General features: G+C 46.7%; 1 protein-coding gene across 1 annotated transcript in view; it reads right to left on the bottom strand.

Annotated features, from left to right (window-relative positions):
* The window catches only part of VAT1L (vesicle amine transport 1 like), a 169,972-nt gene that overhangs the window by 65,973 nt on the left and 83,373 nt on the right, over positions 1 to 20,626 (bottom strand). The window contains exons 5-7 of the mRNA XM_018061742.1: positions 16,470 to 16,573; positions 14,196 to 14,251; positions 9,872 to 10,066 (exon numbers count right to left, since the gene is read on the bottom strand). Of these exons, the coding sequence (XP_017917231.1) occupies positions 9,872 to 10,066; positions 14,196 to 14,251; positions 16,470 to 16,573 (355 nt within the window). The remainder of the gene's footprint in view (positions 1 to 9,871; positions 10,067 to 14,195; positions 14,252 to 16,469; positions 16,574 to 20,626) is intronic.

Raw genomic sequence — 20,626 nt, 5'->3', positions numbered from 1 at the left:
CTCTCTAGCTTCCAGGGCCTTCTCTGGGCCAAGGTGCGCACCTGGTCACACTCCCATCCAGCTCTACCCCTCGAGGGCTCACTTCCCACTCGTATAATTATCTGACTGCTCCTCTCAGCTTTCAGAGCCTGGCCTCTGTTAAGTATCTGTTGAACGGATGGCGTGCTGATTTCCAGTTGTTGCTATGGCACATCGCCACAGACTCACAGTTTACACAATGCAAACGTACTCTTCTATAGTTCTGCGGGTCAGAAGCTTGAAATCGGCCAAATGCACAGAGACCAAGGCGTCCGCGGGACTGCTTTCTTCTGGAGGCCAGGGCTTCCCTGTCCTTTCCGGTTTCCGGAGACCACCTGCCCTCCCTGGCTTGGGTCCCCACATCACATGGCCTTTCCCTGCCCCGCTTCCTTGCTCACGTCTCCTCCAACCCCCCTGACTCCTCATGAGGACTCGGGATGGGATCAGTCTCTCCCAAACAGTCCAGGGAAGTCTCCTCATTGCAAAACCCTTAATTTCATCACCTGAGTAGGGTCCCTTTGCTACATAAGGGAGCATACTCAAAGACTTCAGGGATTAGGAGGTGGACATCTTGAAGGGGCTGTTATTCATCTTGCCACGGATGAGGATGCTAACTCAGGGGGCTTGATCTCACTCCAACTATAGTGGGGTGAGAGCAGGTGCATGGCAGCGCTGGGGGGCATGATGGTGCTGACATGTTTGAGGTGCAGAAAACCTGTGAGGTAGGACTTCCCTGGTGCTCAGAGGGTAAAGCGTCTGCCTACAATGCGGGAGACCCGGGTTCAAGCCCTGGGTCGGGAAGATCTCCTGGAGAAGGAAATGGCAACCCCCTCCAGTGTTCTTGCCTGGAAAATCCCATGGATGGAAGTAGGCTCCTCCATCCATGGTATTGCAAAGAGTCGGACATGACTGAGAGACTTCACTTTCACTTTCACACCTGTGAGCAGGACATGCCGAGAGAATGCGTGTGGAAACTGGAAAGCTGTGCATGGGGGACTGATTATGTTAAACTGAACAGTCTAGGGTTTCACTTGCAAGAAAGGGGGACATGCTGCAAAAAAAAAAAAAAAAAAAAAGTAAGGGGCGTAAAGCAAACCGACTGGTTACTTCTGTGGCCTTGGTTTCCTTGTCTGAAAACTGGGAGGATGGGCTAGGCTGAATGTCTGGTTCCGTCAGCCCATGCAGCTAGGATGTTAGTAAGGCCAGGGATCTGACTGCCCAAACCATAGCTCCTTCCCTTCTCTCCTGCCCTCTTACCCCATCCTTAAATAGCCCTGCTCTCTCTCCGTCCTCCTGTGTGCGTCTGTATGGAGATACACTTTACATACCACATGATTCATTCAGAGGGTGCAGAGCAATGGTTTTTAGTATCTTCACAGGGTTGTACAACTGTCATTAACTTTAGAACATGTTTATCTCGCTAAACAGAAATGCCCCCCAGCGCATGGAACCCATGACCTACTTTCTAAGCAGCCCTTCTGTGGGCCCTGCTCTTCCTGGCTTCTGCCAGTCCTTTACTCTGCTCGCTGCCAAATGGGAGGCTTAAATGCTGGCTGTCAGCCTGTCCTACCCACGCGTTCACTTCCTGACCCTCTGCCTTCAGACTTCTGCCCACATCATTCTACTGAAAGGCTTTCCGAAAGGTCGACAGTGACCCCCGGGCCAGATTCAAAGGCTTTTCCTCTGCACCTCCTGACTGGCCAGCAGTCTGGACACTAAGGACCTGCCAATGGCCATGGAGGTCCCTTTACTGGCCCCCACGCCCTCCCCTGCCCGGGACGCCTCGTCTTTTATGGGCAGTGTGAAGGGTGGGGATGGGGTTCTGGCCTTACCCTCTTCCTTTTCAGTAGAAGCTAATGCCTGTGATCTGAATGCCAGCTTCACCGCACACCAGCCATGTGAGCCTGGGCAGCTGGCTTCATCTCAGCCCTCTTTCTTTATTGGTGTTTCAGGAAGAGTAACAGTACCTACCCCTTGGGGTTGTCGTGAGGATTAAGTGGGTTAATTCATGGAAAGTGCTTGCTTGGAGAACTCCTGGGGACATTCGTTCCTGTTCAGTCGCTCAGTCGTGTCCGACTCTTTGTGACCGACCCCCTGGACTATAGCCCACTGGGCTCCTGGCTGTCCACGGGATTTCCCAGGCCACTGGGCACATACAAACATGCTAGGATAAGTGTTTGCTAATATTATTTTGCTCCTTTTATTCAATGAGTTTATTCATAGTCATATTTTTTTTTTGCAATAACTTCTATGCATTGGACTTCCCTGGGGTTCAAATTTCCATTACATTCAATTGTAAGCAAGGACTTTGGGCATGGATAACTCCCCCAAAGCCTCACTGTTGCAGCCTGTAGGCTGAGGATCATAGTAGCTGGGTCTTAGGCTTGCTGCATGCTCGCTGTCTGGCTTAGCGGTGTCTGACTCTTCTGCAACCCCACGGACTGTAGCTCACCAGGCTCCTCTGTGAGAGTTTTCCAGGCAAGCATAGTGGCGTGAGTTGCCATTTCTTTCTCCAGGGGATATTCCCTATCCAGGGATCCAGGGACATGTCTCATGCATTGGTAGGAGGATTCGTTACCACTGTGCCACCTGGGAAGCCTTAGGGATTTTGGAGAATTTAAATAAATTAATCCATGCCAAACCCCCAAGGAGTATACAGTCCATGGAATTCCCCAGGCCAGAATACTGGCATTAGCCTATCCCTTCTCCAGGGGATCTTCCCAACCCAGGGATTGAACTCAAGTCTCCTGCATTGCAGGCGGATTCTTTACCAGCTGAGCCGCCAAGGAAGCCCCAGAGCAATGCCTGGAATGTAGTAAATCCTCCAGAAATGTCAGCAGTAGTGGTAGTTGTAATTATCCAGCCTTCTCTCGAGTTCAGGTGCGTTTCATTTGCCCGTGGACCTCACTTGCTGTTCTACCATCACTTTAAACCGAACCCACATCTGAGCGCGTTAATTTTCTCATGGCAGCTTCCATCACTACTAACTCGAATCACACTGCTAGCAAGCTCAGCCCTGGCTTCCCAGACTGACGGGCCATCGGTCATTTGCTGCCCCTTTGTCCTTTATATCGGCTCTCCATCCTTCCCAGTGACCCAGATTCGCTCATCCTCTCCCATTCCACAGCTTCCACTTCTGTCTGCGGCTTGTCCACCCAGGCGTAAAAATCTGCAGTTACCTCCTGCCTGCCCCAGTCCATCCTCCAAACAAATGTGTACATGGCATACATGCATACATTATGCTTCAAGAGGCCGCTTCTAAGCACTCTCCCTACACCCAGCTGGGCCTCTGAAGGAGCTCCTAAATCTTTTTATTCACTTATTTTTGGCTGCGCGCAGTCTTCGCTGCTGCACGCAGGCTTTCTCTAGTTGCAGCGAGTGGGGCCTACTCTGGAGTGGAGCGAGGGCTTCTCTCGTTTCGGGGCACAGGCTCTAGGGCGCTCGGGCTTTAGGAGTTTGGGCGCACGGGCTCAGCAGTTGTGGTGCCCGGGCTCAGTTGCCTTACACACGTGGGACTTCCAAGACCAGAGATCGAACCCATGTCCCCTGCATCGACAGGCGGATTCTTAACTACTGGACAACCAGGAAGTCCCAGGAGCTTACAAATCTTTAAAAGAGGTCTGCACCAGCCAACTGCCATCTGCCATAATTAACTGGGACTTTTCGTGGTTTCTTCTGCAGCCTTTGCCTCTTGGTTTTGACTTGGGCATCTGTTTCAGATAACTGGCTTCATCCTTTTTTACCTTCCCAGTCTGGTATTGGAGTTGAAGTCTGGGAGTTCAACCACACCCGCACCCATCCTTGTCTCTTGAGCCATTCCACCCTCCCTCTCACTGGTTCAACAGTAATCTCCCTTTTATCATGTCAACCTCTTGCTCTGTGTCAGACAAGCGTCCCTAGTCAAACTCAGCATCACATTATTTTCCCTTCATTTATTCTTTTAGGCAGACCTCTATCTTTGTAGGTTTCATGATGTCACAGAATGAAAGACACATGTATAATTAAGCCACAGTTAATAACATGAAGGGAAAAATGCCGGGGACCCACAATGAGAGATTGGAGCACTTAGATCAAATCAATGACTGCATTTGGGCTGTGAACTTCACTATAGCCAAGGCAAAGAGAGAGATACAAGGAAGGGCATAATTAACATAATTTACTAAGGGTAATCATACCAGACTGCTAGGGAAACAAATTCCTTTCCTACCTTCAAACAGGAGGATGACATCATCTCACAGACCAGCTCCAGGAGAATTTCTGCAGTGATGGATGGGAACGTCCTTCCATCTCTGCATGGTCCAATAAGGTAGCCACTAGCCACATGCAATTACTGACCACTTGAAATGCGGCCAAGGAACTGAATTTTTCATTTGACTTAATTAAATTAAATTTGGATAGCTACCTGGGGCTAATGGTACCATAATTAGAGTGCAATCGCAGACTTATATGTAAATAATGTTATAAAATATCTTTAATGGAATATTATAAAATTGTCAAGACCCTCCTGCAACCCTGTATCTGTTTGCTAGGGCTGCCATAACAAAATATTGCAGACTTGGAGGTGGTATTAAATCACAGAAATGTATTTTCTCAAATCCTGGAGGCTGGAAGTCCAAGATCAAGGTGTCGGTGGGGTTGGATGCATTCTGGGCCTCTTTCCTGGGCTTGCAGTTGGCCATCTTTTCATGAGACCACGTCCTCACTTAGTCTTTATGCAAACATCCCCCATGTCTCTCTTCAACCTAATCTCTCTTCTGATAAGGATACCAGTTGGATTGTATTAGGGTTACTCAAAGGTCTTATTTTAATTATCTCTTTAAAGGCCTATCTCTAAATACAGTCATAGTCTGTGGTACCGGGATTGGGGGCTTTAACATGTGAATTTCAGGGAGTACACAATTCAGCTCATAACAGTTGCCTCTGTGTGCTATTAAATAGCAGACAGGTAAAGGCATTCGTGATCAGAAGCCATAGCTGTATACTCCAGGTGTGTATCTTTCTAGTGCCACACTTGGGGCCAAGATGTGCTTCCGGGAATTGAGAGATGAAATGATGTCATATTCCTTAGGCCACAGTCTCTAAATAGCAATCTTCTCATCCAGAATGTCAACTCATTCTCTTTTAAAGTGAAGTGTCTCAGTCGTGTCCAACTCTTTGTGACCCCCTGGACTGTAGCCAACCAGGCTCCTCCATCCATGGGATTTTCCAGGCAAGAATACTGGAGTGGGTTGCCATTTCCTTCTCCAGGAGATCTTCCCGACCCAGGGATTGAACCCGGATCTCCCTCATTGTAGGCAGACGCTTTACCGTCTGAGCCTGGCAGCAAAGGCAAGGCCGGTTCAAATGCAAGATTTGAACTCCATTGAGCAGATCAGCCTTATTTCCTCTCATCCTTTTTCCTGTTCCTCTGCTTTGTTCAGACTTCTCTACCCCAGGTACCCCATACTCATTCCCACTTCTCTGATTTTCTTCACACGGTCCCTCCTGCTGGCAATATTTTGTTTTTATTAACCCCAACATCATCCTAAGAATCTATATTCTGCTAATCTCAACCAAGACCTAACTCATTCTCAAAACTATCTCTGAACATTCATTCTTCCTTAACACCATTCTCCTCTGTTTACAAATCCAGTCACTCTTGAAACTGACATCCCAGAATTGAAAATGCAGTTCTGTTTGGGGTCTTAGGGATTGCCTCAGGAATGAAATCATAAATGTAAGGGTCAGGGAACAAGTGACCTATCCCTTCGTAGATGTGACATCTTAATACAGTGTGAGCACATAGTAGGTGCCCAATAATGTCTCTGCTGCTTGATTGACAGATGTATTTTTTTCTCCCTTTCCCATCTCTGAACTGTTTTTCCAGTTTTATGTACAACTGCACATTTAGGATCTAGAGCCAAACCTGAGGCTGCAGCACAAAGTTGAAGATAGATGGCTAAAAAGGAACCCTAATCATCTCTGATATTATTAAATCCTCTAGTTTGAGTTCTCAGAGAGCCCAAGAAAATTTTCTTTTAATCTCTGTGGGCTTTCTATTCCATAGATGAAGTTATAGAGCTGGCCTGAGAAGTAATTTTGTGAACTCATTTACCAAAGGGGATGGGGAGACTCATTGTAGTCATCCTTCAGAGGTTTGCAAGTAATAAGCATGCTCTGTTCTCTTCAAGCCCAGAAGAGCTGTGTGGGCTTGATAAATAGCCAAGCTTGGCCCAAGTGCAGCTTCTAAAATGCTGTCTGTAAATACTGCTGAAGAGACAGTGCCATAAAAGTTGGTGGGTGTTGCTGATGAGTGACTGTGGGTGCTTTTGTTAGCAAACAGGCAGCAGCCATCTCTTTCCACTCTGTGAATGACTCGCCTGCTACAGGGACGATAATTTCTTTGTTTTCCTGGTGACTGTCTTAACCAACATGACGTCTTTGATTTTTTTAAATCAAATCAAATTAATTAGTTATTTTTGGCTATGCTGGCTCTTCACTGTTGCGTGGGCTTTTCTCTAGCTGTGGTCCTCGGCTTCTCATCACAGTGGCTTCCCTTGTTGTGGAGCACAGACTTCAGGGCACACAGCCTTCACTGGCTGCAGCTCCTGGACTCTAGAGCACAGGCTCAGTAGCTGTGGCGCAATGGCCTGTTTGCTCTGAGGCATATGGGATCTTTGAGCAGGGTTCGAACCTGAGTTTCCTGCACGGACAGGTGACTTCTTTACCACTGAGCCGCCAGGGAAGCCTCAATACAGCTTCATATAAAGTGGAGGTCCTCAATAGGGAAGGGTTTGCCTTCTCTGCATCCCTCTTGGGGAACATTTGACGATGGCTGGGAGCAGTTTTCATTGTCATAGTTGGCAGTGGGGGCGGGGTCCTATTGGTTTAGTGGGAGCAAAACTATCCCCAAAGGGGGGAAAATTGGTTCTTGGAGGATTTTTTTTTAAGTCACACACTTGTAATGTGTGTAAAACACAAACAAACATACAGGAGACAGATAGATGATGGGTGGGTAGGTGGGAAGATGGTGTGTCTGTGGGGCTAAAGTTTCACGAGGAACTGATGCTTCTGAACTGTGGTGCTGGAGAAGACTCTTGAGAGTCCCTTGGACTGCAAGGAGATCCAACCAGTCCATTCAGAAGGAGATCAGCCCTGGGATTTCTTTGGAAGGACTGATGCTAAAGCTGAAACTCCAGTACTTTGGCCACCTCATGCGAAGAGTTGACTCACTGGAAAAGACTCTGATGCTGGGAGGGATTGGGGGCAGGAGGAGAAGGGGACGACCAAGGATGAGATGGCTGGATGGCATCACTGACTCGATGGATGTGAGTTTGAGTGAACTCCAGGAGTTGGTGATGGACAGGGAGGCCTGGCGTGCTGCGATTCATGGGGTCGCAAAGAGTCGGACATGACTGACCGACTGAACTGAACTGAAAGTTTCACAGAGGAGGTTAATTAAGAAAAAAGTATTTTTTAAAAAAACTCCGTATGGGACAATAATTTTAAAAGGTTGAAAAGACTGCTTTGTAGACACTTCTCCCCCACCTTCACTTACTTGCCAACATATACCCTAATTTATTCCTTCCAGAACTTGCAGTTGGAGAATACCCTACTTACTTTTGTTCACTTGAGTTTTTTGTTTTTTTTTTTTGGGGGGGGGTGGTGGTGGTTATTTTTTAAATTATGAAAGTGTGATAACACATTCACAGGAGACTTGGCAAATATGGAGCAAGGCTACATATAGTTCTACTATACATTACAATTATTTTTAAGTAGATAAATTAATATTTTTAGTTGGTGTTTCAATATCAAACTCTCAAAAATTAATAGAATGAATATATAGAAAAGTGGAAGGATAGAGTAGACCTGAAAAGCACTGTGAACCAATTCAACATAATTCAGATTGATACAATTTTCACACAACAGCAGGATACAAATTCTATTCAAGTTCCCATAGACTATAAACTAGGACTATAAACATCCAGGGACGTAAAACAAGCTGCAAACACGTCATGTCTAAAGGTGTCACTTGAGTTTTTCCTGCCCCTCCCCTCTGAAAGTGAGCTTGAAACTGAGGGCCCTTGGCCATCTGCTTGCCACTGTGACCCCCAACAATGCAGTGTTGGGCATACGGTTGGTATTCAGTTCACATTTGGTGATTCAAGAGCATTGTACCAAGGACCCACTGGATCAACCAGACCCCTCTTCAATTTTAAGCCTCACTTCAAGGCTACCAGATCTGTTGAATCCCATTTGGAAACTAAGCTGAAGTCCCCTTCTTTGCTCCACGGTCAAGTTAATCTCTTTTACCTGGTCTCAACTAGCCCAAGTTTACTCTTCTCCCCGACCTCTGAGACCAGTCATTCTACAGTCTAACCCTTTTATCCTCTAATGAGAGACCACAGTGAATACCATACAGATGTCTGACCCATTAAATTAAAACATTTTCAAGAAAAATATAACCATAGGCTAACCATCTTGGAAATTTTACAGCAGAGGAAATGTATGATTATCTGATTTGACTTAGCAATCAATGAAATTACAATGAACATGGGCAGAAGGGAAAAGACCGGAAGGAAGTAAACCAAAATATTAACAGTGTTACCCATCTCTGGAATGTGGATTTTCAGTTTATTTTTTCCTATGTTTTTGGATGATTTAGGTGTTTCTTATACTAAGCACGCATTTCTTCTACCATAAAAGAGAAGGGGTTTTGGTGGCTGGGTTTCTAAAGCACCGTTTATGATAGTGCTGTGTCAAGTAGGCATATATAGGCTTGATCCACGGATCCAGGACTGGCCCTATTTGATTACATGGTGATTCCCACAAAAATATTTTGGGTGGGAGGGGTTTCTGTGCTCAGGAAAGCCATTGGATTTTGTCCAACCTAGTCCATTAGGCAAACAGCACCAAGTTTCTTGCCAGGATGACAGCTACTATTTGTCCCACAGAATATTTTACATTTGTTAGATTTTTCATAAGTGTCCATGACTCCCCAAAATACAAGACATTCGTTCGTGCTATATGCAAAAACCAACCAAACAAACAAAAGAACACAAGCCCATATCTTTCACAGTATTTCCCAAGGGCTTCTTGGCTGCCTGAAGCCAAGCTCATGACATCCGGACCAAGGAAGATTTCTTAATGAAATGTCTCTTGAAGCCTAGACCACATTTCTCCATTTCTTCCTCATGGGTAGCTCCCATGACTGATTTCCCAAATATCCAAAACCACTCCTGTCCTGAAGAATTTTCTAGATACTCCCTCCTCCTAGCCCATCTCTCCTGAACCACTGCAGCCAGTTCACACTTCAGTATTTGAGGAGTTCTTGTTTTGCGTGATCAAGGAATGCTTTCAAATACTAGAACTTTGGCAGATCAGTTAATAAGAAGACTCGAACACTAGATCTAGCAATTCATGAATAATTACAGTGCCCAGGGTGAAGCTAACAGCGTCTGGAAGGGGATCCAAGCACCTGGGCTTGGCACACAAATTATTCCAGCTCTGAGTCATTGTCTGCTCTGACCTCTGTCTCATAAACCCGCAAGTGAGGATGTAATTGATGTTGCAACATTGTACACGCTCTCTTGGAGTCAAGACGAATGGTACATACCCATCAAAATTTGACCTGCTGGGAAAGGTTCATGGCACAAGAGGCATACTGACACATTAAGAACCACTACGAAAACTTAAAGTATATCTCACATCCATAACACTCCATACTCGAGGACAATGACGTTTAGAATCCTCATTTAAAACAAACGAACCTGGGGGTGGGGGCAAGAATCCCTTAATAAAAGACTGGGTCTGGCTACCCAAATCTGCCAGAATCAAAAGGAAGGGACTACCTGCTGGGAAACATCACCCTTACCTCCTCCAGGGCCCACAGAGAGTCCACCACGGGCTTGATCTTCTTCTGGTTGTAGAGTGCAATGAGCTTGTCCACCACACCCCGAATGAGGCCAGCACGGCCCTGTTTGAAGAGCAGGTTTAGAAGGGAAAACCCAGCGATGACTTTGTTCTCTTCATATAGCTTGATGGGGTTCACCTTCTCGACTTGCCACCACTGGAAAGAGAGAAGGTGTGGGTGACAAGGAGTCAGTGCTGGGCAGGCCGGGGGGATTCCAGCTGGCCAGGAGGTACCCCTGGCTGGTGTATTTTCGTAAGTGTCTCCTAGGCTGGGCACTGCCATGAGTGCACAACGATGCTTCTAAGATGCTCAGGGTCTAGGCGGGGGAGAGCCCTTTACGAAGATAGCTCCTAGGCCACACGTGACCAGAATGCTGAGTCACGCGGTTGGAATCGTGACCTGGAGCTGGATCCTGTCTGACAATCTGCTCCCAGTTACTCTCCAGGCTTCATTTTTCTCAGTGACGGACCGTGGCAGGATACTGCCTCTGAGGTTTCCTGGGAGAATTTAGCCTAAAGCACTTGGCTTAGTGGATGGTGGTGGTGGTGGTGTTGAAGGGAGCAGGGTGGCAGAGAAGTCCAAGCGAGGTGGGGGTGCGGTGGGGTGCCTGTAGAAGCAGCTTTCCTTGCGAGGACAGCAGCAAGGCTGGGGGTGGGTGTGGAAAACACCAGATAAAGAAGAGAGGAGAAGCGTAACCGAGGAAGAAGGAACAGCATGCTGGAGCGATGAAGCCAGAGTGCTGGGACTAAATTGGTGGTTCTCAGCTAAGGGCAGCTTCCCTCTCCCCCCTCCAAAGGACATTTGGTAAATGTCTGGGGATGTTTTTTGTTGTGATGACTCAAGGCAGGGAATGAACTGGCATCTACTGGGAAGAAGCCAGTGTGTGTGTGCTCACTCGGGTCCAACGCTTTACTACTCCTTGGACTATAGCCTGCCAGCCTCCTCTGTCCATGGAAGTTTCTAGGCAAGAATTCTGGAGTGGATTACTGGAGTACTTCCTAGTCCAGGGATCTTCCTAACCCAGCGGTAAAACCCATCTCTTGCATCTCCTGCATTGGCAGGTGGACTCTTTCCCGTTGCACCACCTGGGAATTGGGAGAAAGCCAGGGATGTTGCTAAAATCCTGCAACACACAGCACAGGCCCTTGAGACAAAACTATCCATCCGCAAATGTCACTAGCACTAAGGTCCTAAGTGGGAAACCCACACCTGACAAGCACGGCTGCCTTATTTCCTGTCTCCCGTCTTCCACTGTAGACATGAAAAATAAGTGAGTGAGTGAAAGTTACTCAGTCGTGTCTGACTCTTTGCAAACCCGTGAACTATACAGTCCAGGGAATTCTCCAGGCCAGAGTACTGGAGTGGGTAGCCTTTCCCTTCTCCAGGGGATCTTCCCAACCCAGGGGTTGAACCCAGGTCTCCCGCATTGCAGGCGGATTCTTTACCAGCTGAGCCCCAAGGGAACCCCAAGAATACTGGAGTGGGTGGCCTGTCCCTTCCCCAGCAGCTCTTCCCGACCCAGGGATCTAACCAGGGTCTCTCGCATTGCACGTGGATTCTTTACCAGCTGAGCTATCAGGGAAGCCATAAGTAGGAAAAATAAGTAGATAACCCCTTAACAAACCACAGAAATATTTATCCAATTGCTTTTCTCTGTCTTGATTATGTCCCTTTTGGTTCTTGTTAGACTTTAGAAATTTGAAGTTCCAGTTTCCAGAGGATTCGAGATTACAATGGTTACTAGTTTAATACAGAAGGCAAAGAGTCATGTGATGGACACTTAGGAACATTTATAATTTAACATTTATGTTATGGTTTGTTTCCTTTACATCCTGCCTCCTTCCAGGATTGAGGAAGCTCAAAAAAGTATAATACCTTGGCTTTTAAAAGTGGGGACATGAGATGGTTGGAAAATAAGTCTAAGAAAGTTGTCAACAGGGGTAAGGTTCATGCCCAACATTTTCACCAAAATCCAGTCCCCAGGGGCCCCAGGGCCGGCTCTAGAAGAGTCGTGTATTTGGCCTGGGCTGCTTGCCACAGAGGCGGAGGCAGAGAAATGATTAATAACTTGATTCATGGTGTACACTTAGTGCTTCCAGCAGTGTTTGTGAAATGAAAGCTCACTGAACCTATAATTGCTGCCCAGTCGTGGTTAAATGAGTTCCAGAGTCGAACGCCTGGTTTTGAATCCCAGTTCTGTCACTTACTAGGTGTGCAACTGTAAGCAAATTGCTCAACCTGTCTCTGTTCAGTGTCCCTACCACACCTCACAGGGTTGTCATGGAATAAGTGTGTTAATACACACAAACGACTTAGCTCAGCATCTGGCACGTAGGATGTGGTCTATAAGTATGAAATCTTTTTATCATCAGAAGTTGGAGAGATATTTTGGACTGAGTGAGTAAGAGTTTTGGATCTGGAGTCAGACTGCTCTTGAAATGTTGACTTCAGTTGTTATTATCAATACCCTTATGACTGAAAGACAAATGGCATGTGAACACAAACTCTGTAAGAGTTTTAAGTGGGAACATCAGTAGGATAGCTGCGTGAGAAATTCCTGTATGAGTCCAACTATGCTTTCAATTTCTAAGCTTTTCTCCAATGTACAAAAGAAAATGCCTTTCTAGAACCTTCTAGAACAAAGCCATCATTTCACTGCCTCAGCATGCCCTACCTTCAATTTGCTTCTAACCGACCAACTAATATTGAACCCGGCCTCTGAAAGGGAACAAACTTTGTTCTTGGCCTCCAACTATAAAGTCTTCTGGTAATCAGAAGCCTTGTTCTGGGCAGGAGAATCTTACCCTCCATCCTGGCTGTTTTTACAAGCGCCTTCACTGAACCTGGCACACTGCAATTATTTCATTAAAACTGTGTGTTGTGATTGTGCATGTAGGGGAGAAAGGGAAAACACTTCTTACAATCGTATGTAATTTCCGAGCAATTTGGTTCCCCACAGCAGGCCGTCAGCATCACATTAATTACAGCCACAGCAATGAAACAGCTGCCAGGGACACAAAGCCTGTCTTCAGGGGACATGATCCAGACAGCATCCTTCATTAGGCTCCATTCTTGCTCCCCTGTTTATCCCGTGGCTGCGTAATCCTTGACCTGAACTTTGAAGTTCAAATGCAAGCAGAGGCCCTTTCATTCCACCCTCCGGGCAGGAAGTATTGATCACTCCAGAATCAGGGGGCATTTGTGGATAAAGCTTTTGGCAATCAGAGTTGGCACTTTGAGGGCATCTGGATACCTCCACAGTGTCGTGCTGAGAGTAAATTCTAAACCCCTTGCTCCGGCTTTGTCTGACTGCCCTATTCATAATGCCTCCACCCCATCCTGCTCTTTTCTGTTGCAACACCCTATCTTCACCCCTTTCAGAGATGTTCTGACAAGCATCTTATTAATATGTGTTACTTATTTCAGCTTGTCTCCCTCCCTCCCAAGGACATCAAGTGCACCAGCCTAATTCACTGCGGTACCCAGTGCGTGGCACAGTGCCACAAACAGTAGGTGCTCAGAAGATGCTCACAAAGTGAGTGAGTCCATCAGCACCTCACTGGCTGCTGGGGAGGGCAGAGGAGAGAGGATGAAGGCAAGCTCTGATGAGGCGCTGTGACTCCTTGTTGTGGGTGTGGGGGTAAAAATGCAGGTTCAAGTCCAAGTTAGTTTAATTCTAGCAACTGTAGCCCTAGGTGGGAATGCAGACCTGAGCAGGTTCGAGAAGCAGTGAATGTGCCCGGAACGTGGCTTCTCAATTGCAGACACAGTATCCACTGTATTCAGAACATGAGCATCTAAGCTAGTGGTTCAAGCACTTGCCCCTATTAAAATACTGCCCCAGGAGCTTGCGAAAATTTGAGGTCCCACTGTATATCCAGGCCAGTAGAATAAGGATATGGAGAGATGTCAGGCAGTCCTGGAGACCCAATTAGAAAGAAGCCAAACTGAAAGGCTGGTGTCTCCATGGACCAAAACAAACTTCACTAATGCTAGGTTTATTCTTGACCAGTGATTAAGAACACCAACAATCTATGTTGAAATAAAAAACAAAGCTTTCTGGAGTTTCTCTGACTCTCTCACCTCTCTGCTTCATTTGAACAAAAGCGCCCCAAGTCAGTCCTGACCGTGTGTAACGAGCAGGGTGGGAACACAGGCTGTCTTGCAAATGAATGATGCAGACGAAAGATGAACAAGAGCTAGCTATCAGGTCCATGTCCTTAGAAGAGCGTACAGCATGCCAAGCACCGCACCACCCTCGTACGTTAGACGCACGGATACTTACTGATTTTGCGAAGCTGAAGAAGCTCTTGGTCTCTCCAGTCACCATGTTGGATGAACCTGCAGAGGGAAGACTCCTAAGTCAAGCTCATGAAAATCAATCTCTTGGTTCACATGGAAGAATGGCAGTTGTTTGGCCCTGAACTGTCAAGAGCTTGAAAAGAAATTTAATTCAGCCTTGGAAAAGTGAGGGAAATGGAGGGGGTGGGTGGTATCAAGTTGACAATTTTAGCTAAGTATCACTGGATCAAAGAGGAAGTAACATTTCTCAAGGAGACCGTTTCATCACTTGGGAAAATTGGTCATGTGGCAAAAATGTGATTTAAGCCAACATGCTAATAAAGTGATGGGCCGCCAAAATGTCTTGCTGGCTCTGTTCTTGGAGACTGAAAAATGAACTCATTTGTGAGCTTCCTTTATGGTTTTAATTTGATTCCTTGGTGAGTGAGAGGCTTGGGGAGATGACATTGACTGGGCATGTAAGTGGTGGGGAGAGGCAGGCTAGTAGAATTTAGATGGATGGAAATATAGGGTACAGAGCAACAGGTGAGGGTGAAACAGGCTCAGAAGCCAAGGAAATGGTGTGACTCATATGTTACCTCCAAAGAGGTCTGGGCAGAAAGGAGAAAACCATTTGAGACCAAAGGTGTAGGTAACCGAGCTTTGCTAGTGAGAACAAGTGATATTCAGAGGGAAGACAGGAAGCTGAGTTAGGGAAGCTTCCCTAAGATGCTCGCGCAGAAAGAAAAGAGCCCCTCCTGGGTTCTGGGTTGGGTGGAGGGTGAGGATACTGTACAATATTGGTGCCTTTTCAACAACTCCTCTGCTTTGTCCCCATAGATTTGGGACTAAGATCTTCTCAGAGGACCGGTAAATGAAAAAAAACAATGTCTACCTTAAACTCACTTCTTTGGCATTGGTGAATTTGCTTCTACTTTTATGGCAGGGCTTTGATGGGATACAAACATCACAGAACCAGGCTTTGATTACTTAGTAGTCAAGTAACTGATATAACGAATTAGATACTTGTGATACGATCAAGCTGTATTTCACCAGAATGACATCGTGAAACTAAGGCGAGAAAACAGAACTAGGACGTGAGCAAGGATGGATAAAGCGTTCATCTGCATTTGACTCACACGTCAGTCATAGCCAGTATCCATAGAGTGTATGTTGACATTCTTAGCTTCTCTTATCAGTAGCAATAATTTAAAAGTTACGCATCCGCCTCCGAAAACTTTCAGCTCTTAATGCATGGCCACTACTAATAATGCCAGAATACCCCAGCAATGAAGGCTTCTTCCTTCTCTTTCTGTCACAATGATCTGATGATGACAAAGTGATGCTTGACCACTTATGCCTCTCACAGATCTCTTTTATAAACTTCTCAGCAAATAGTACAGAATTCAGTATTTTTTTCCTGAGTTATACAGAACTAAGGCTCAATTTTCTACTCTATTCCCATGGGACAGAGTGCCAAAAATCTCACACACTGGAGAACCCTAAGATCATCTGGCTTTGGAATGTGACATCTGGCTTCAGATATGTTGTTTTTTTTTCCTTTGTGGAGACTAATATTTAAATTGTTTTCTATGCCTATAACAAAGAGAAGAAGGGGAAGGGGAAGGAGGAGAAAGAGGAGGTGGTGTTGGAGGAGGAAGACAAGGAGGCGAGGAAGAAGAGGGAGAAAAGAGAACGAGGAGGCTCTGGGGTCTCATTCTGCTGGAGGAAACCTCTCCCAGATGTCCTTCATAAATCCCCCCAGACCCAAGAGCATATACGTGAATGCAGAGGCAGACGTGGACTTCATCACTTCGGAGCTTCTGTCTTGATTGGCATGTACAGGAGTAGTTTAGAGGAGGGAATTCTGTACTTTGCAACTTCATTGTCAGTAATGAAGATCTTCCCATTTATCCCCACCCCCACCTGCATCCTATCCACTCCTCTCCATCCTCCTGTGGGTCCCTTATTGCTTCATTTTTGGAAATTTCTTTGACGCTATTAGTATCTCCCTCCTGTGCCACCTACTGTGGTCAGGTTCCATCTCGTCACTACCTTGGCTTGGCCTTGCTTTATTTTTCTAGAATGAGACATGTTCATAGGATAATAGTGCAGTGGGCACTTTTATAATAGAAAACAGTGAACGGCGATAGCAATATTACAGAAAACATGAAAAAGTTGAGAGCACCCCCGTCTTATTCTGCCAACAGATCAGCACATCTCATCTTTCAGAGCTTTTGCAAGCACTCCCTGCCCCCCGCTTCTGTTGAGCACTCACCGTATAAAATGTAGGTCCCCAGTGGCTTGAGAAGGCTGAGGCCTTTCCCGGTGTTGTCCCCACAGAGGCAATCCAAAACAATGTCCACTCCTTCCGCAGAGATTCTAAGTTGCGAGACGACAAAGTAAAATATTGTAACCTGTCAGGGAACAAACTGTCAGTCCCTCTCCCCTCCCATGTCATACTGTTGACTCTCAGGAACACAGAGAGCTCTGTGGGCATCAGAACGTACAGCAGAAGCCTTGGAGGCAGAGGTGTCCTCCTGAGTCCATCTCGAAGAATTTCACCAAGCTGGAGGATGCTAAGAACCCAGCTGGTGGTGCCAGCGTGGAAGGTCACAGTCTGTCTAGCCACCTCACTCAACGTCTCTGAGCCTCAGCTTTCTCCTTTGGAAAGTGGACCTAGCATGTCTTTCTGTGCTAGGAATGAAGTGAGATGGCAAACGTGATGCTTGGCCCATTGCCAGCCACAACAGTCACTCTGGAAGTCAATCAACAACTCATATTTGTGGAGCTTGGGTCGCGTGCCCGACTCTGTCCAAGGTGCTGAAGACAGAGTGGTACAACCAGCAAGTCCCCTGTCCTCATGGGCTTCCCAGTCTAGCAGGGTTTGCCTTTTTCCTTCTGCGCCTCCCTCTTCAGTGAATCTATAAAGGCACACTAATTTAACTTGCAAACTTCTGCTTGTCCAATCTCCAGGTTCAACGTATAAATACACTCTCAGAGGAAGAGAGTGAAATAGAGGGGATCTTCCTACAGTGATGGAGGGTTCCAGCATAGAGGGAATCCACATCTGTCCTCTATTAGGAAGATTCCTTCATCTGTTTATTTATTTAACATTTAGCAATTCACTTCCTCGTGCGCTTAATAAACACTGGGCTTCCTGGGTGAAAAGAGGTTATGCAGGAGGGGCTGTAGGACTGGAACTCTCTGGAGATGTGTAGGGAAAATATTCTTGCCCAAGGAGTTACCAGTCATGGCAGGAAAGGCATCTCCTCAGGTTTGTGAGTTTGCAGGGGCTATCTTGTCTTAGCACGTCACTCAGTTTTTCTACCCCCACCCCCACTAGCTGATGTCACCAGCTATGTCCACAGGGTCACCAACTAGGAAATTACACAGGCACCTTCAGGGTTCAGACGCGAAGGTGACCTTATGCCCGCAAGAGCTGAGTCTTAACAAGAGTGCACCCTTTAAAAGCCCTCAGGCCTTGTCCAAACCCCAGCCCATTAGAGGCCCTTCCAAGGTGATCAGCTTTGCTTTCTACACAGTAGAGGGCTGATCTCATGGGTGTGTCCGTTCAAGTTCCATCTGTAAATTAGCCATTGATGCTTTTGAACTGTGGTGTTGGAGAAGACTCTTGAGAGTCCCTTGGACTGCAAGGAGATCCAACCAGTCCATCCTAAAGGAGATCAGTCCTGAGTGTTCACTGGAAGGACTGATGTTGAAGCTGAAACTCCAATACTTTAGCCACCTGATGCGAAGAGCTGACTCATGCTGGGAAAGATTGAAGGTGGGAGGAGAACGGGACGACAGAGGATGAGATGGTTGGATGTCATCACTGACTCGGACATGAGTTTGAGCAAACTCCAGGAGTTGGCAATGGACAGGGAGGCCTGGCGTGCTGCAGTCCATGGCGTTGCAAAGAGTCAGACACAACTGAACTACTGAACTGAATCGAGAAAATTAGGCCAGTGGATCTCAAACCTGTGTGTCAGAATCTCCCTGGGGGCTCTTTAAGACACAGATTGCGATCCCCCTCCTCTCCCACCGCCCCAGCTCTAGGATTCACTTGGTCTGAGGTGGGGCCCAAGTATTTGCATTTCTAAGAAGTTCCCAGCTGCTGCTGCTGATTTCAGTTCCACACTGTGGAAGCCCCTGGTTTACTGTTTAATTAGTAATTAATTTGTTCATTGAATACTGAGCACTGGTACTGCCCTAGGCATGGGGGATGTCGTGGTGAACCCGAACAGATTCGATTTCTCCCCCTTTTTTGGAGCTTACTTTAGGCAGATATGAATCAATAACTATACAAATAAAAATTAAATTGAAATCGAATGGGGTCCAGTGCCGCAAAGGTGCCATGAGACCGTCTACACTGAGGGTCTGCCTGCCAGAGAAGACGTCCCTGGGGAAGTGACAAGTGGCAAGTGGAGCGGATATGTGGGTGAAGAGAGGCGGTAACAGGGTCCCAGGCAGAGGGAACAGCATGAGACAGGGCGTGCAGGGACGGTGCCCTGGGATGACCCTGAGGATGGGAGGGGGAGGGGGGTGGAAGGGGCGTTCAGGATGAGGGACACACGTGCACCCATGGCTGATTCATGTCAATGTATGGCAAAAACCACCACAATATTGTAGAGTATTTAGCCTCCAATTAAAATAAATAGATTCATTTTTTAAAATCTTAAAAAAAATTAACTCTCCATAATGATCAAAACTGATTGCTTCATGTGAAAAAAAATGCTCAATGTTGCTAATTATTAGAGAAATGCAAATCAAAACTACAATGAGGTATCACCTCAGAGCAGTCAGGATGGTCATCATCAAAAAGTCTACAAACAATAAACTCCGCAGAGGGTGTGGAAAAAAGGGAGCCTTCCTATACTTTTGGTGGCATTGAACATTAGGCAGCCACTGTGGCAAAACAATATGGAGGTTTCTTAAAAAACTAAAAATAGAACTACCATAGGATCAGCAATTCCACTCCTGAGCATGTGTCTGGAAAAAACACAATTCAAAAAGATACATGCATCCCAATGTTCATCGCAGTGCTATTTACAATAGCCAAGACATGGAAGCCACCTAAATGTCCACTGACAGAGGAACGGATAAAGAGGATGTTGTATACACAAACAGACACAAGGCAATGTTGCTCAGTCATGAAAAAGAATGAAATAACACCATTTGCAGCAACATGGACGGACCTAGGAATCATCATACCAGCTGAAGTAAGCCAGAAAGAGAAAGACAAGTATCATATGATATCACTTACATGTGGAATTTTAAAAAATGGTGCAAATGGATTTATTTACAAACAGAAACAAACTCACTGACTTATTAAACAAACTACGGCCATCAAAGGGGAAAGGGTGGGGAGGAATAAAAGAGGAGACTGGGATGAAAAAAAATAACAAGTTGTAGTAAGGGCATTTCATTTCATCAAACTTTTATTTCCATTTACATATTTTTAAAATATGTGAGTGAGGGTGTGTGAGTTTACATAAACATGCAGAAGCATATGTGCATGAAACAAATGTGTATGTAAAAAAGTACAAAGTCTGAACCACTATAAGATGAATTTTTCATGGTGTGTAATAATAGAAAAAAGTGGTTACAAACTTTCCTTGGTAAATGTTCTTTTCTTCTGGTTTGTACACTAATTGAAATAAGGCTGTTTAGAATGTTAAAAAATAAAAAAAGGGGAGGGGGCCTGCTGCACAGCGGGGCTGGAGAGGCCGGGGAGGCGGCACAGACGCTGCCGAGGCCGGGCGGAGCCGCCTGCTGGGGAGCTGCGCACCTCCCTTTCCCACGTCCACCGGCCAGTTTTGCTCCCTCCCGTGGAAGTGAGAGCCTGCCCTGCCTCTCCTAGCCCGCCCTCCTGGACCAAGTCCTCCCCGTGAGCTTCACTTCCCTAAGACCCTTCCCTCGGCCTGCAGGGTGCCACCCAGGTGCAGGAGAGGCCTCCCCGACACAAGGCTGTTCACACCTTCCGGGGCATCCCCGCGGGCCCTGCCTGTCCTCTGCTCCCCACTCCCTGTCCGGGCTCCTCACATCCACGTTCTGCTCGTGGGCCCACAGCCTCCCCTCTGCCCATCCCAGCTCCTTGCACTGGCTGCCTGGCCTCGGCCTGCAGCTCTAGCCTCTGGACTGCGGTTCTGCAGAAGTGCAGGGAACACCCACAGAAACACGTGACCATATGCTCTGCCCACTTCCCCATCCTCACCTCCGACTCGCCACCCTAGACACCCTGACTTTCTAGCTATTCCTGAAGCCCCACATTCAAGAGCACCTACTGTGTGCCAGGCACAGCACTAAGTCTCATCTCATGAGGCCTCGTGTCAATCCTGAGACTCAGGGCCACTGTTATACCCATTTGATGGATGAGGAAACTGAGGCCCAGTGGAGTCAGTTGACTGTGTGGGAAATAGGAGGGCCTGGTTT

This window comes from Capra hircus, chromosome 18 (genome assembly GCF_001704415.2).
Source record: "Capra hircus breed San Clemente chromosome 18, ASM170441v1, whole genome shotgun sequence".
NCBI lineage: Eukaryota > Metazoa > Chordata > Mammalia > Artiodactyla > Bovidae > Capra > Capra hircus.
Note: the sequence above shows the minus strand (reverse complement) of the source record. Positions and strands in the feature narration are given on the sequence as shown.